This window comes from Sporobolomyces salmoneus (genome assembly GCF_050403485.1).
Source record: "Sporobolomyces salmoneus JCM6883 DNA, S_salmoneus_JCM6883_v1_ctg61, whole genome shotgun sequence".
NCBI classification, from domain to species: domain Eukaryota; kingdom Fungi; phylum Basidiomycota; class Microbotryomycetes; order Sporidiobolales; family Sporidiobolaceae; genus Sporobolomyces; species Sporobolomyces salmoneus.
In genome coordinates this window covers 1-14,740 of record NW_027481102.1, presented here as the reverse complement: position 1 = coordinate 14,740, position 14,740 = coordinate 1, and the positions used below count along the sequence as shown (strand labels likewise).

General features: G+C 51.6%; 7 protein-coding genes across 7 annotated transcripts; 6 read left to right on the top strand and 1 right to left on the bottom strand.

The window, feature by feature from the left end:
• Positions 1-33: 33 nt before the first annotated feature.
• Positions 34-1,236, top strand: JCM6883_004844 (J domain-containing protein; the record flags this gene model as incomplete). The annotated part of the gene is made up of 3 exons (XM_076634466.1): positions 34-147; positions 226-1,041; positions 1,114-1,236. The coding sequence occupies 3 exons, from the start codon at positions 34-36 to the stop codon at positions 1,234-1,236; spliced, it is 1,053 nt and encodes a 350-aa protein (XP_076485528.1).
• A 402-nt stretch (positions 1,237-1,638) lies between these two features.
• On the top strand, positions 1,639-3,973 carry JCM6883_004843 (uncharacterized protein; the record flags this gene model as incomplete). Its single annotated transcript, XM_076634465.1, has 7 exons — positions 1,639-1,780; positions 1,859-2,596; positions 2,676-3,001; positions 3,062-3,229; positions 3,302-3,446; positions 3,514-3,794; positions 3,863-3,973. 7 exons carry the CDS (start codon positions 1,639-1,641, stop codon positions 3,971-3,973), a joined length of 1,911 nt encoding a protein of 636 aa, XP_076485527.1.
• Positions 3,974-4,533: 560 nt separating this feature from the next.
• Positions 4,534-5,520, top strand: JCM6883_004842 (uncharacterized protein; the record flags this gene model as incomplete). The annotated part of the gene is made up of 4 exons (XM_076634464.1): positions 4,534-4,578; positions 4,680-5,034; positions 5,115-5,200; positions 5,281-5,520. The coding sequence occupies 4 exons, from the start codon at positions 4,534-4,536 to the stop codon at positions 5,518-5,520; spliced, it is 726 nt and encodes a 241-aa protein (XP_076485526.1).
• A 340-nt stretch (positions 5,521-5,860) lies between these two features.
• JCM6883_004841 (DUF1769 domain-containing protein) lies at positions 5,861-6,869 on the top strand (the record flags this gene model as incomplete). The annotated part of the gene is made up of 3 exons (XM_076634463.1): positions 5,861-6,127; positions 6,192-6,236; positions 6,318-6,869. 3 exons carry the CDS (start codon positions 5,861-5,863, stop codon positions 6,867-6,869), a joined length of 864 nt encoding a protein of 287 aa, XP_076485525.1.
• Positions 6,870-7,139: 270 nt separating this feature from the next.
• On the bottom strand, positions 7,140-10,034 carry STE50 (Ste50p; the record flags this gene model as incomplete). Its single annotated transcript, XM_076634462.1, has 7 exons — positions 7,140-7,431; positions 7,498-7,945; positions 8,019-8,507; positions 8,566-9,364; positions 9,439-9,551; positions 9,611-9,673; positions 9,743-10,034. The coding sequence occupies 7 exons, from the start codon at positions 10,032-10,034 to the stop codon at positions 7,140-7,142; spliced, it is 2,496 nt and encodes an 831-aa protein (XP_076485524.1).
• A 572-nt stretch (positions 10,035-10,606) lies between these two features.
• SMD1 (mRNA splicing protein SMD1) lies at positions 10,607-11,258 on the top strand (the record flags this gene model as incomplete). The annotated part of the gene is made up of 3 exons (XM_076634461.1): positions 10,607-10,676; positions 10,869-11,056; positions 11,145-11,258. The coding sequence occupies 3 exons, from the start codon at positions 10,607-10,609 to the stop codon at positions 11,256-11,258; spliced, it is 372 nt and encodes a 123-aa protein (XP_076485523.1).
• A 317-nt stretch (positions 11,259-11,575) lies between these two features.
• Positions 11,576-13,889, top strand: JCM6883_004838 (uncharacterized protein; the record flags this gene model as incomplete). Its single annotated transcript, XM_076634460.1, has 10 exons — positions 11,576-11,938; positions 12,009-12,068; positions 12,146-12,299; positions 12,372-12,519; positions 12,583-12,907; positions 12,984-13,010; positions 13,091-13,228; positions 13,313-13,554; positions 13,624-13,783; positions 13,860-13,889. 10 exons carry the CDS (start codon positions 11,576-11,578, stop codon positions 13,887-13,889), a joined length of 1,647 nt encoding a protein of 548 aa, XP_076485522.1.
• Between the last annotated feature and the right edge of the window lie 851 nt (positions 13,890-14,740).

The window sequence follows — 14,740 nt, the reverse complement described above, 5'->3', positions numbered from 1 at the left end:
TCGCTGAATTGCAACTTGAAGATCGGGTGAGAGATGGCGACCGAAGACATCGACTACTATGGCCTGCTAGGGTTGGAACAGACAGCTACCTTGCAGGAGATCAAGACCGCCTATCGCAAAAAATCGCTCAAGGTTCATCCAGATCGAGTGAGTCTTCCCTTTCCTCTTCCCCCTCTGTCAGTCTCCCAGGGCCTTCCGCTAACGACAGTGATGTCTCTATCCTAGAATCCAGACAACCCGGAAGCGGCGAGGCTGTTCCACGAATTGCGAGTCGCGGCAGATCTCCTCGCGGATCCGACTCAACGAGCATCTTTCGATTCACTCCTCAACGCTCGCAACGCCCGCAAATTACGCTTCTCGGCACTAGACAACAAACGCAAAGCTATGGCTCAAGATCTCGAGCAAAGGGAGAAGGACTTCAAGCGACAAAAGGGGGAAGAAGATATTGCGGCGAGGCAGAAACAATCAGAGTTGGAAAGGCTCAAGGAGGAAGGACGCAAGTTGAGGGAGACGAGGGAGAAAGAACAACAAGCGCAGAAAGTAGGCGAGAGTAAAGCACGGAAAGAGAAGGAGCGAGAGAGGAAAGAACTTGAGAGGAGAATGCAGAATCAGAGAGACGGAATCGTCGAATTGGGTCCGCTCGACAAGACTCTCAAGATCAAATGGCTCAAATCGTTACATCCCAATCTCGCCTCGGAGGACGCCATTACTCGATACCTCGAAACCCTACTTCACCCTTCGAAACCCGACATCGAATCGATCGTGGTTTCTTCGAAAACTCTCGCGAACCCTTCGAAAGGCAAATACGGATCGGGAGTCATCGCATTCAAGACTCTATCAGCAGCAGTGAGATTGGTCAAGGGTAAACGGAAAGCTGGAGAGGGAACGTCAGATTGGAAAGGCTTCGAGGTCGATTGGGCTGCGGGATCTCCTCCCGCCGTTCTCAAGGATGAAGAAGGTGTCGAATCGATGTCGGCGAAACCTCCTCGACCCCCATCTCCCGTTCAAGTACCGCCATCTGTCCCATCTTTCCCGGCCGCCGTGAGTTCCGATGCTCTCTCTCACTTTGGCTGGAAGCTCAGAACTGACCACCTTCTTCAATGCTGCTAATAGTCTTTGATCGACTCGGATGAATCTACAATACTGGCGCGACTGAGGGAGCGAGAACGAGAAAAGCTCATCGAGGAGATGAGACGGCAAGACGAGGAAGAAGAACTTGTAGGGTCGAAGAGTTAGGAAAGCTTTGCGCTTCAGGCGGGTTTTGGCATTTTGCAACACCGCTCATTGAGTTACACGTAGAGGTCGTGAGGATCGGTGGGCGAACAAAGGTTGATTCGAACAGAAGCCAAAGCTGAAGAAAACTTGAATCCCGCATTCTTCGCCTTTCCCGTCGACTTTCGGCAGTCTTCCGTCGATAAGTCTCTGTGTGACGCTCACGAACCATTGTGAGCCTGATACTTTGAATCAGGAATTTGTGCACGAACCTTGGCGCGAGAAATCGCATGACGAGTTTCTTCCTTTCTTCTCATTATTGTACTCCCCGCGCGTCTCGACATCCGCCCAGTACGAGCGACCTGTACACATACACATTCGGTACGCCGCCTACGAACCCGACTGCGGCGTCAACCCTCCTCTCAGATGAATCAACATTCCCCTAATCCTCATCTCACGCAGCCGATACTCCACGTCGACGGGCTCTTCGGCAGTGTACGAGATGAAGAGATCGTTCAAGTACTCGTTGATTGTCTCCCAATTAGGTTAAACCTCGAGCGTCAATCCGGTAAGCTAAGCAAGCACCTTCCGGCTCTCTTCTGATGCCGACTGGCGAGAGCTGACAGAGCCAGGGATGACGGGACAGACGATGCTCCTCTGAGCGGAATAATCGAGTTTACTTCGCTTCACAACGCCGAGAAAGCTTTCGCGACCTCCAATCATCAAATCTTCCCTCGTAATGGCGGTTCTCTCGACTTTCACCTCTCCCCTTCTCCAGCACAAGTAGCACAAGGTGGTACTTCCCTCGCTGACGATCCCGGTCCGCTCTCCGTCCCCCGTTCCGTCCCCCGTTTACTCAAATCTCTCCCTCGAAACTTCACACCGGGAAAGGTTTTCGATTTGTGTCGCGAGTTCGGACCGATCTACTCTGCGACTCTACAACTCGCTCCAGCGTATCCGCCCGGATCCGGACCTCCGAAGTTCAAAGGTCAGGCCCTCGTCACATTCTACGAAGAGGAGGACGCTCAAAAGATGACCGCCGGTCTTCATTTCCTCGAAGTCGAAGGACAATCGATCATCGTTGCTACGTGGGATTCGCGACGTGCGGAGAAAGGGAGGAGGTCGGACATCGGTACGAAGTCGGCTCGACTCAGCTCATCGTCACCTCCTCCAGCTCAAACTAAATCACAACGAACCTCGTCTTGGGCGAATTCGACCGCCCTCAAAGCGACATCGCCCGAGTTCGTTTCGCTGTCCATGTCGAGGAACGTTTCTGGCGCATCTCAATGGTCGAACAATACTGGAGATACTTCGACCCACGAAAGCACCGATTTGGAGAAACCTTCGCTGAAGGCTAGAGGGGACGGCCTCAAGATTGATCCTTGTAAGCCGATAGACCGCCCTCGAGACTACTAAGAGGACGAGGCTGACGGCGCTCGTTGAGGTGTTGCGCGATTACCTAGGCAATCTGTTCGTCAAATCACTCAACCCTTCGCTCAGTTCGCAAGACCTCTACAACATCTTCTCTCCCTACGGCAAGATCGTCTCGGCGCGAGTCATGACGGATCCTACGACCTCTCGATCGAAAGAGTTTGGTTTCGTTTCGTTTGAGGAAGCAGAACAAGCCGATTTGGCGAGGCGCGAAATGGATGGAAAACTCGTCGGCATCAAGCACATTACGGTCAGATTGCACGAACCGAAGAAGATTAGGGAGGCGAGATTGAGCGCTGGAGGGGAGACTGCAGAAAGCGAAGTGAGCGATGTCGAGCGCAGATTGAGCCAACTCTCAGTGAGTGATCGTCTTTCGTCCCTCTCATCGTACCTTGCTGACATCGATATCGACGCGCAGACTTCAGGACGTCAAACAAGCGAGATGGATGAGTCGACCAGTCCTGCCTCCGTTTCGGCGGATGCCCTCTCGCCTGTTGTCGCTCTCTCGGAACGCGACCGACTATTCAGTGCAGTCAAGGCTCTCTGCGCCGACAACGCAAGTGAAGTTGTCGAGCTGATCGAGCAGGTGAGTAATCTCAGCTCTCTTCGCCAAGCACGTTCGACTGGGCACTGAAAGCGATAACTTTGAATCATGCAGCTACCGAAGAAAGAACGAATGATGTGCTTGTTCAATCCCGACATACTTGAGCAGAAAGTTCAAGACGCCCTTCTGGTCCTCGAAGCGTCGAAAGAAGAAGAGCTGAAACAGCAGGAAGGAGAGACGACTACCGACGGCGACAAGCGTGAGTACAAAGTCGAAAACTTGTGAGCGGATTCGAAGCGATCAGTACTGACCCTTTGTAGCAATAGCTTCACCGGATGAGTCGTCGAAGCAGCTTGACGTGTCCTCAGCTGCCGCCGAAACTGTCCCTTCCTCGATTCAACTCCTCGCGAAACTTCCCGCTTCCGAGATCATTCGCCTTCTTCCCGCTGCGACTCCCGTCCTGCAACTTTCGACTCCCGGTCCCGAAGAGCTCGAGTCAACTCGGCAATTCATGGAGGAACTCGAGGGACTACCCGTAGGCCAAATCAAGCAGAAGCTCGGAGAGAAACTTTTCAAAGTGGTCAAGAAGGCTGGAGTCAAACGAGCTGTGAGCACTGCCCTCGTCTCATCGATTGTCTCCTTCCGCGAGCTGACACTCTAAGTTTGTCATGGCAGCCAAAGATCACGATTGATCTTCTCGACACGGAAGATCTCGGTTCTCTCTCGGTTTTACTGCATTATCCGGAGATCCTCAAGGAGAAGGCGATCCTCCTCTCTGCATCCTAGAGTCTATTCATCTTGCATCCGTCTCGTCGTTGAGGCCTCTCGGCGTAGAGACATTTCCTCCCATTTCGCATTTCGCTCGTCGCATCGCCATTTCTTGCATCTTTCGTTTATCATTCCTTACTTCGTCTCTTGCATTCTGTCATTGGTTATTCGTCTATCACTACACCTCACTCCGCGGTCCGACCTGCAGGCGAGAAGACGAAGAAGGGGGGAGGGGAGGTCCGATCCCTTTTCACGTTCATCTTTCGTTCCCTTTTTTCTCCTCGGTTTGAGACCTTGTGGGAGGATGTAGTATACTCGTAGCCGTTATCAGAGTGGTATGCTTCAGCGACGAGCCGAAAAGGTGGCCTGCGAAAGCCTCGGGCTCGAGGATTTCAACTTAGAGATTCCTCTCTCTTCTTCCTTTCACTCTCCTCCTCGCTTTCTCTTCTTGTACGTTTGGCAGACATCGCAAGGGCTCTGAGGTGGAGCTGAGGACGTACTAATCATCTTTCTGCGGCTGACGTCCTCCTTATCAGTGACACAACCTCGAATCAAACCCTCTCCAACTCTTCACCAAGATGGAACAAACCTTCCCTGCTCCCAAAGAGACCTCCCTACAACGTGTGAGTCCGCCTGCAACACCTTCTGAACCCGCTTCGAGTTGGCGTGAGGCTCTGAAAATGACTGACCCACTTCATCCAACCTTTCCCATTGATCTTGACAGGCCTACGGATACCCTGTAGTTAAGGATACCCTCGATACTGCTCACTCCTACGTCGCCTCCAACTCTTACTCGAACGCCCTCTACGAACGCGCAGCCAACATCGCTGCCTCAGTCCTTCAGCGCCTTGAACCCCTCCAGAAACGACTCCCCCTCGAGACTGTCGACAGCTACGCGAACGGAGCCCTCGACTACGTAGAGAAGACATTCCCTTCAGTCAAATCGGAGACGAGTGAATTGGTTGCGAAACCTCGCGAGGCGGCTGATCACGCCGTAGCTGCGTTCTACGCTCGAGTTGGGAAATCTCAAGAGACTCTTCATGGTCTACAAGATCGTCTCGCGAAAACCGTTGCCAAATGTGAGACCCTTTTCTCCGATTGAAACGGTTTTGTCCTGTGGATCAAGCTGACTAGAAACCTTTTGCCTTTACTCGTTCAGTCCCTCACGATCAAGCCTCCATCAAGAAGACCTTGAACGAATACTCTGCCGAACTCGATTCGGTCGTCAAGTCGATTCCTTCCCTCGTAGGTTGACAAATCGTCGTTCTTCTCATCCTCTGGGTTACTGAAACTGACTCTCTCTCGCTCCACTCCGTCCTCAATAGCCCGCCCAAGCTCAAGCCCACGCTCAACCTTACCTCGAAGGTCTCGGCGAAGCTGCTCAATACGTCAAGAAGGAACTCACCTCGGATGCTCCTCTCGCCGAAAAGGCTTCAAACATTCTCCACTACTCGCAAGAGAAGCTCACTCCCGTTTTCGAATCGGTCAAGTCGTACGCGTTCAAGACGAAGAAGCAAGCCGAGGAGAAAGGGGAGGAAGTAAAGGAGACTGCTACTTCCGAATAGAAAAAGAAAAATGGTTTCGTTTTGGTTTCGTTGCTCACTAGAATCATGTCTTCGTTTCCCCCTTTCACCCCTGTCTATGCCTTCACAGTCTCTCTATACCTCCCGACTATTCCTTTGCCAGCGTTTGATCAGTTCAGTATCGTACCCTAGAGTTTTGTTCCCTTTTTTTTTTGTAGCCTTTTGCTGGAAACAGTGAAACCGACGGGTTTCACGTTGATTCAGCATTTCTACCGATGCGAGTACAGCAGCGCGAGATTATCACTTGGTTTCAAAGAGAAAGGTTTCGTCATCGACGATCGATTTCCGAGCTGGTTCCTTTCACGCTTCACCCCGTATTCCAATGTCTTCAGCACCTCGTATCGTTTGCAAAGCCGGTTCATCGCTCTCCGATCTCCATCCGGTCGACGTCAACGAGCGATCTCTCTACATCGATTCGCCAGAAGGATTCGAGGGCAATCTGTTCGTTAGGCTGCAGAATTTCAAGGGACCGGTAGGAAAGGATGGTCAGCCACAACCAGGAGAGGATGCGCCGTTCTCGGGAGAAAAGGATACTTGGAGTATTGCGTTCGAGGGGAAATTCAGGGGGAATATCGAAGTGGATGACATCGTGAGTTCTCTTACCTCAGACTCTCTCTCAAGAGGAGTGCTGACTTGTGGTGTGACCCATGCAGCTGTTTGGAAATACCTGGGAGAAACCGATCAAGCAATTCTTACCCGTTCGCTAGAATTTCCCCTCGTTCGTCAAAAGTTTTGCGAAACTGATGCTGACACTCGTTTCCGTTCTTGCGATCATACAGTACGGAACCTCAGCTGCACTTCGATTCGTCAAATACGTCGACCCGACTCTTTCGTGCGATCTCTATTCAGATAAACCTTGGGCTCTCTCTCCCCTCTTCTCGACCTTACAATTCCTCTCCGTGAAAGAGTCCTCCGACGTCCCCAAATCCTTCGTCCCCTCTCCTATGCCCGAAGATACTACTCTCCTCGTCGATGATCCTTCTCTTGTCGATACTCCCGCGAAACGTCGATCTCATTTCGCTCAAGAAACGGTTCGAAAATCAACGAAACTCTCTCCTTTACACCTCGTTCGAGGGGATTTCTCCCACGGTTTCCTCGACTTCTCGACTTTGTCGCTTTCGCTACCAGGAGGTCTCAGCTTCTCGCTCGCGAAGTACTGGAACGGAGAGCCGGTCGTATTCAACGCGCAAAATCGAAAGACTGGAAAATCGTTCTTTGTCGTTACATTTGAGCTTCAGGCAGAGGATGGAAGTAGCTTACGACCCGCGAAGGGCGGGGAACCGGCAGAGAAGGAACATGAAGAGGTTGCTCAATCAGACGATGTAGATTAGATTAGTTTCGCTTCATTGAGAGCCGGATTCGTGTTATTTGAGTTCAATCATTTGTTGTGTATCGAAAGAACAAACAGCTTCGGACGAGAGAACCGCGAGAACGTTATCAGACTGGTCGTTCCGACCCTCGCGAGAATAGACTGCTACCCCGAGTCCTCCGCTGTCACGTCTCTAGATTCTCGTTCACAGACCCCAGTGGCAGTAGCGCGGAGGAGAGTGATTCAAACCAGTGAATCATTTCAAGTTCCGAGAAAGGACGGGGCTTCTTCTCTAAGATTCGTTTGCTCCCCCGGCTTCTCCAACACCATTCCCATGACCTCCTGACATCACGGGACCTGCACTCTTCGCTCCTCCACCTGTTCCATTCCCGTGGATCCCAGGAGACGGCAAAGCGATACTGATTGCTGGTTTCGTGGGAAGAGCGAGCGAGGAAGAAGGAGCAGTTGAAGGAGCAGTCGACGGTCGACTAGGATCTCCTAGCGAATTGGGCGGTGGTGGAACTGAAGTACTCGAAGTCGTTGGTGTTGTTGGAGTTCCATCTTTGTTTGCTCTTCCGCAGAACCTGTCAAAACACATCCGTGAGCCCTCGTCGAAAGTACTGCAAGCCAGCAGAGAAGGCATGACTCACCAACTCGGAACCCAACCTCTTCCTCCATCTTCTTTGATCGCATAACTCCAGTGGTTGTAGCGCTTCAAGATTCGCAGAGGTTGTCCTTTCTTGACTTCCAATTCTCCCGATCCCGCAACACCTCCTCCTCCCGTCCGAGGAGAGTAATCCATGAGGGCGATTCCGGGAGTCGAAACAGATACGACATAGCTCGGCATGATTGGAATCGAAGCCGCATTCGAGACCTCGCTCGACGACGAAGAAGAGTTGGCGGGAAGAAGCGAGAGAGGTGGGACAGAAGTTTCGAGGAGGCAACCAGCCGGCACCCAGGCAGACTTGCGAGCCTGAAGAGGTTGGTCGGGGTTCGAAGAAGTCGAAGAAGAGAGGGAAGAATTGTGATTGTTCTGAGCCGATAGAGTGTCTCGATGGACGACCCACCATCCTTTCGTCTTTGAGAGAATGATGAATGCTAGAACATTACAAGAATCAGGAGTCAGCACTGCTCGCCTCGAAAAGGTGATAATTGGGTAGAGGAAACTTACTATCTCCGACCGCAACATCGAATTCATCTTCCCTTTCAGCCAAATACGGGTAAATCGCGATACAGTAACCTTGATTCGCTCCTTTCTTCGAATCCTCCTTGTCCCTCGAGTTATGAACGTTCTCCTTCCTCCCTCCATCTCCTCCTCCCTCCTCGTCTTCGCTCTTCGCTCCCGCCGTTTCTCGTTCCTTTCCAACCGGGAGCAAGACTGGTGGGTGATGCAATCTCGTAGGTCTAGCGTTTCCGACAAGCCCAGACGCGTTGACCACCGTCGAACTTCCATCTCGATTCACTCCCATCAAACTCCTCTCGACTCCGGATCCGACTCCTGGTAACCTCTTTTCCCTCCTAGCTGCGTGTTTCGCACTGGCGACAGAGATCGGAGACTTGATGTCCTTGATATGTCGGAGCATGAAGACTGGATTATCGTTTGATTCCTTCAAGCGTTGGAAGAGTAGGAGAGGTTTCTCGTCGTAGGCCAAACATCGTTCTGTCAATGGAGAGACTGCGGTTAGCGAAAATCAACGAGCTAGTCGGAATGAGCTTACCCGTGTTCCCGTAACAGATGAACAACGCGTATAACCTCCAATCATCGTTAATCTTGTATTTCTTGAGGGCCGCAGGTAAGACTTTGTAGCAAGGATCCTCGAGTGTGACTCTGAATGATCGGTAGGGATTATTCGAGTCTGAAGACGTGTTCGTCGAGGAAGGTTCTCGTTCTCGACTTCGCCCCGTGCTCGTGGAAGGATTCGTTGAGGACGCCGACGACGATTGCAGAGTCTCTGAAGACGTGTTACCGCCAACGAGGGTCGTTGACGTTGATGGACGGGAGGAGGACGAGGCAGCCTGGGACGAGGGGGAAACGACGGAGTTCTGAGTTTGTTGCTGTGAGAGCGCTTGTGACTGATCTGGGTGTTGAATCAACATTGGTGCTGTAGGTGTCGTAGGAGTCTTGATTCCGTCTATACTGAATTCTCCCGCGGCCGGACTGAGATGATCGGCAGTTCCTCCTCCTCCAACCGTCAAGTGAGACTGGGACTGCTGCTGAAGTTGGGCTTGGTAGTCCGTCACCACCATTCTGGGACTGTCTACCCCTGGCGAATGAGGTGAATCTGGCAAGCCCGAGTGAAGCGGTTGAAGTAACGAACCTTGAGTTGCAGCGGCGGCCGAGACTGAGAGATTCGGATTTGACGGGACGGCGCGAGGTCGAGGGTGGTGATGATGATCTCGAGAAGAGAGGGCAGAGGTCGGAGGATTCGAAAGAGAGTTTGAACGGGACAGGGTAGAGGCATTCGAGAGGGGATGAGGGAAGTTTGTCGAGGTCGGAGAACGAAGAGAGGGTCGGGGCTGAACGGAGACCGGCGTCAGCTTACGAGAGACGACAGTTACGAGAGACGACACGAAGCACGAGGCAGACTGACCTTTGAATTGGATGCTGCAGCGGTGCGAGCTATGCTGAGTGCTTCTTCTTTCAGATTTTGCAACGCGGCGTGAAGGTGATGAACCTCGGTTTCCAAGTTGCGGATTCGATCGTCTGTAGATAGATGAAGGTTATTAGAGAGCAGAGAAGCATGAGATCGTAGGGGAACGAACCTCGTTCAGTCAAGAGAGCGATAATCTGAGAAGAAGGAATTTGACCGTCTTCGAGTTCTTCGGCTGTGACGAAACAAGGATATGAGTGCTCGCTCGTCGTGAGGAAGGATACGACGAGAGTTCTGTACTTACATGGAGGGACATAGTGACCTTCTTCGATAGGGATGTTTGCGAGAAGTTTGAGAATGTACACAGTCTTGAGAATGTTCAACCTTTGTCCAACCGAGTGTACTCCAACGTCCTTGAGAGCGGTGTGATCCAAGTGAATAAGAACCTCCCCCGTGATGCCGTGTTCGATCAAGTTGTTCGAGTACTGAGGGTATCCGAGGTGGGCGAAGAGTGAATCGACTCCCCCTTCATCCAACGCGGGCAGGTTGTACTGTGCCAAGAGGTCGAGGTAGTAGTCTTGATCATAGGCCTGCATCGGCCACCCTTGCGTCCGGCGAACTCGCGTCGAACAAGGTGAAGAGAGAGAGTTCGAGACTCGAGAGTAGTTGAATTCGGTATCTTTCATCCTTCACTCAAGCTTCTACCAAACCCACCTCCTATTCGATCAAGATGAAACTCGTCAGGTGAACTAGAACCTTCCCTCCAGGCGGGCAAGACGGCGTACTCGACATCTCTCATCTCTCCAACTAGTTCCCTCCTCCCTCATCTTGTTCAATCACGACCCAGTCTTCGAGGCGATCAAGAGTATGGAGCAAACGGTCATAGATGGTACACGCAAGCGGGCGCTGCTGGTCTAGCCTAGAAGCGCGAGTCGGGTAGTTGCATTCTTGTTCCGTTTAGGCGGAGCGGGAAGGGACGCAGGCCGTCGAGCAATGTGTGTATTCATTCTGCTGTGAGATCTGTACTGACCACGCTCGCTTCCGTTCTCCTTGCATCGAATTCAACAGATTCCTCGTAAGTTACTTCTTTCGCAATCTATCCTCTCCCCGCTTCCTGTCTTTCGCATAGTCAAAGCCTGACCATTATACTCTTTCTCCCCGTCAATAGATGAAGTTGAACAACGAGTCGGTGACGATTGAATTGAAGAACGGTACAACGGTTTCTGGAACAATTACTGGTCAGTTTAGCTCTCTCTTCCGCACGAACGAACAGGGCTTTTCCCCGTTCCGGGCTAGAGAATGTCTACTGAAGATGATGTTGCTCTCACTTTCCCTCCTCCACGACTCAATCGTCGCGCTTCAACTTTCCGACTCTACCTCCTCAAATTCGATTGGATCCATTCTGTTCCTTCCCTTTTCGTGGTCAACAGGTGTCGATCCTTCAATGAACACACATCTCAAGACTGTCAAGATGACGGTCCGAAACCGAGAGCCCACAACTCTCGAAACTCTGGCGATTCGAGGAAACAATGTTCGATACTTCATCCTGCCCGACAGTCTACCGTTAGATACGCTCCTAATTGATGATGCACCAAAACCCAAGAAGAAGAAGGCAGACGTGAGTAGCTATTCCATTCTCGCGTTCGACAGAGGGAATCGAGCAAAATAGGAATCTGACTTGACTATTCTTTCTGGGACTAAAACAGGCTGCTGGTCGGGGAGGAGCTGCTGGTCGAGGTGGAAGAGGAATGGACCGAGGAGGACGAGGAGGAGGAAGAGGTATGGGAAGGGGCAGAGGTGGAAGGGGACGAGGTATCTAAGTGACAAAAGGAATTGTGGCTTTTCTGATCTAATTTCAGTTTTCGATAGCTTGTTCCCTCATGTAACATCATACCCTCCCTGTTTCGAGACGTGCCCACTCGCGGAAATTATGTGAGAGAGAGGGACCTGACTTACAAACCTCGCGCATTCCTCTCCCTCTACCACTCTCGTTACTTTTGCGCGTACCGCTTCTTCCACTCGCGCCCGAACACCACTGCTACACCGAGCAAGCGACCAGTAACCACCTCTTCCCTCTCTCCCACCGGTGGCACCGCGCATTCCGTCTCCCTCTCCCCTCCTTTGTTCAGTCATCATCATGTCAGACGCCGAATTGGATCTCAGCGACTACGACGATGAATTGGAACTCGACTCTGAGCAAGACTTTGATCAAGAAGACGAGGAGATGGCGCTGTCGTCTCCGCTCGATTCCGACTCGAATTTACCAGATCAGCCCGACGAGAACGCTGCTTCCGACTCTGGATTCTCACCATTCGGGAGCTCGACGCCAGTCTCAAACTCGTACTCTGGATTCCAGGGGAAAGGGAAAGGGAAAGGAAGGGCGAGTATCGGGGAGGAGAAACTCTACGGCCAAGTAGAGTACAGGGTACTCAGTCTCCGAGAGATTGAAGCAGAACAGAAACATGGAACAGAGTACGTCGAGGACATGCTCAAACTGAAGGTGAGTGCGACTTTCGATAATCCCTTTCTTGTTTCCGACCGACCAATCTGACTCCTTTCTCGTTGCGCAGCCGGAATCTGCAGCCGTACTACTTCGTCATTTCGGCTGGAAGAAGGAAAAGTTGGTAGAGGTGAGTCGATACGGATCTGAATTCGAGCTCTTCTTGAAACTGATGATCCCTCGACTCTCGCATTCTCAACCTCTCAGGCCTACATGGAAGATGCCGAAGGAACCCTGGCGAAAGCGGGAATTCACGAATCAAGTTCTCAACCTCGATTGAAACGAGTTAGAGGGTTCACTTGCGAAATTTGTTACGACGAGGAAACTAAAGAAACTCTCGCCATGAATTGTGATCATCGATGTCAGTTCAAGATCATCCTTCGTTCTCCCCGCTCGTGACCACAACGCTGACCTAGGTTGAAGGATCGTATAGTCTGCAAGGAATGTTACTCGCAGTACTTGACTTCGAAAGTCGTCGACGAAGGAGAAAGCCGAAGGATCCAATGTATGGCCAGCGACTGCAAGGTCATCGTCGACGAAAAAACGGTCGAGTTGCTCGTCTCTCCAGAGATCCTAAAGAGGTGAGCTCGATATCTCTGGCTCGAGACGTTTGTGCGTTATTCTCGCTCATTCAACTTTCGTAGGTACCGAACGCTCCTCAACCGAACGTACGTCGACGACAACTCTTCGATGACCTGGTGTCCAGCCCCGAATTGCGAGTACGCCGTTCAATGTTCAGTCCCTCAACGCTCACTCGACGTCGTCATTCCAACCGTGTCTTGCGCCTGCTCTCACGTTTTCTGTTTCGGTTGCGGACTCGACGGCGATCATCGACCTTGCTGTTGTCCGATCGTCAAGAGGTGGAACAAGAAATGTAAAGACGATTCAGAGACGAGCAATTGGATTTCGGCTAACACGAAAGAATGTACGAAATGTCAAACAACGATCGAGAAGAACGGTGGTTGTAACGTGAGCTCTAGCTCTATGTGGTTGATCTTCTCTGGAGTCGCTGCTGATCTATCCCTCTCCGACTACTGCGCTGCAGCACATGACGTGCAAGAAATGTCATTGGGTGAGTTTCTTTGCGGTTCTCCTAGTTCTTCTTCTTTTTCTTGCTGACGATGCCTGCTTCGTTCCTTTCCTGTTGACCAGGAGTTCTGTTGGGTTTGCATGGGTCCGTGGTCGGAGCATGGTACCTCGTGGTACAATTGCGCTCGATACGAAGAGAAGGGTGACACTTCGAAAGACGCTCAAAGTAAAAGTCGTGCTTCTTTGGAACGCTACTTGCACGTAAGTTTTGCTCTAACCTCTGCCTCTCGAGCTCCGTTGTCGCACGGGATGCTTGCTGACTCACGGATGTCGTTATCGAGACAGTACTACAATCGATTCGCGAACCACGAACAGTCGATCAAACTCGAAGCCGACCTCTACGCTCGTACCGAGAAGAAGATGGAGGAGCTCCAAGAGACGTCGAGTCTCTCATGGATCGAGGTTCAGTTCTTGGCGAAAGCAGTCGAGACTCTCGGCAGGGTGAGAACTGTCTTGAAGTGGACCTACGCGATGACGTTCTATCTCGAGAAGAATAATCAAACCGAAATGTTTGAAGACAACCAAAAGTGAGTCTTGGTGCGTTCTCTTGTAGCTTACTCTGAGCTAATCGCAAGACCTTGGTAATCTTCTCGCAGTGATCTCGAACAAGCCGTCGAATCTCTCTCGGAGTTGCTCGAACGACCATTGGAAGAAGACAAGATCGCCGAGTTGCGTCAACAAACTACCGACAAGACGGTCTACGTTACGAAGCGCTGTAAAGTTCTCCTCGAAGATACTTTGCGTGGCTACGATGAGGTGAGATCATAGTCGTCTCGCTGTCGACTGTCCTCGTGCGCGCTGTACTGACTCGTTCGTTGCTCAAACCTCTCAGGATCGCTGGATCTGGAAAGAACCAATTTAAACGTCCAAATCGAACCTCGTCCTCCTATTTACCCCTCTAGCTTTTACACGCCTTCTCGATATATCGCCTACTACCTCTTTGAAACCTTCAACGACGGTGAATCTTGCTCGAGTATCGTCCTCGTCAATCGTTCACCTTTTCGCCTCGTTTCTTCTCCCTTCGCTTTCGGTTCTCCTTTCTTTATGGTTCCTGCCCGCTCGTCGTACGTCACTACTCCGTTCAGCTCGGATTAGCTGAATAGTCACAGTCTTTACTTGTCATCGTTGTAATTTTTCTCGCTGCCTTTCCTTTTTTTCCTATCATTACCTCGGTCAATTCCGGGCCTTTTCAAAGAGAAGGGGAGAGTCGATGTGTTGCACTATGGCGCCCTGGAGGCAGTGAGCTGTGGGAGGAATCGCCTGCCGAGACGACCTCTGCTGGTGAACCATGCGCAAAAGCAGACGTTCGCTGGGAGATTCACTTCGTTCACCGTCGGGCGAAGGATTTGACCCGAGTGTGGTCTCATCGGCAAACCTCCCACCCGAAGCTGCTCGAGGGGGGAGGGAGAGAGAGCGCCCATGGAATGTAATCGGCTCGATTCATCAGGTCTGTGCGCACGTTCGCGAGAGGCCGCTTCCACAAGACGAAGCCGAGATCAATCAGTTTCGCTCAGGGGCTTGTCGGCGCTGAACTCGGATAGATTGCGATGGTGAAGTCATCGGGTCATGCCGGCCCGTGGAAGAGCACAGGATTTTGGTTCGATGTCAGTTGATTTCTGAAGCTCGCAAACTGTCTCTTGTAGGCTGATTTACCAAGTCGAGTGTCTCGCGTTCAACCGAGGCAGCACGTACGCAAATGAAAGGAGGAGAAAG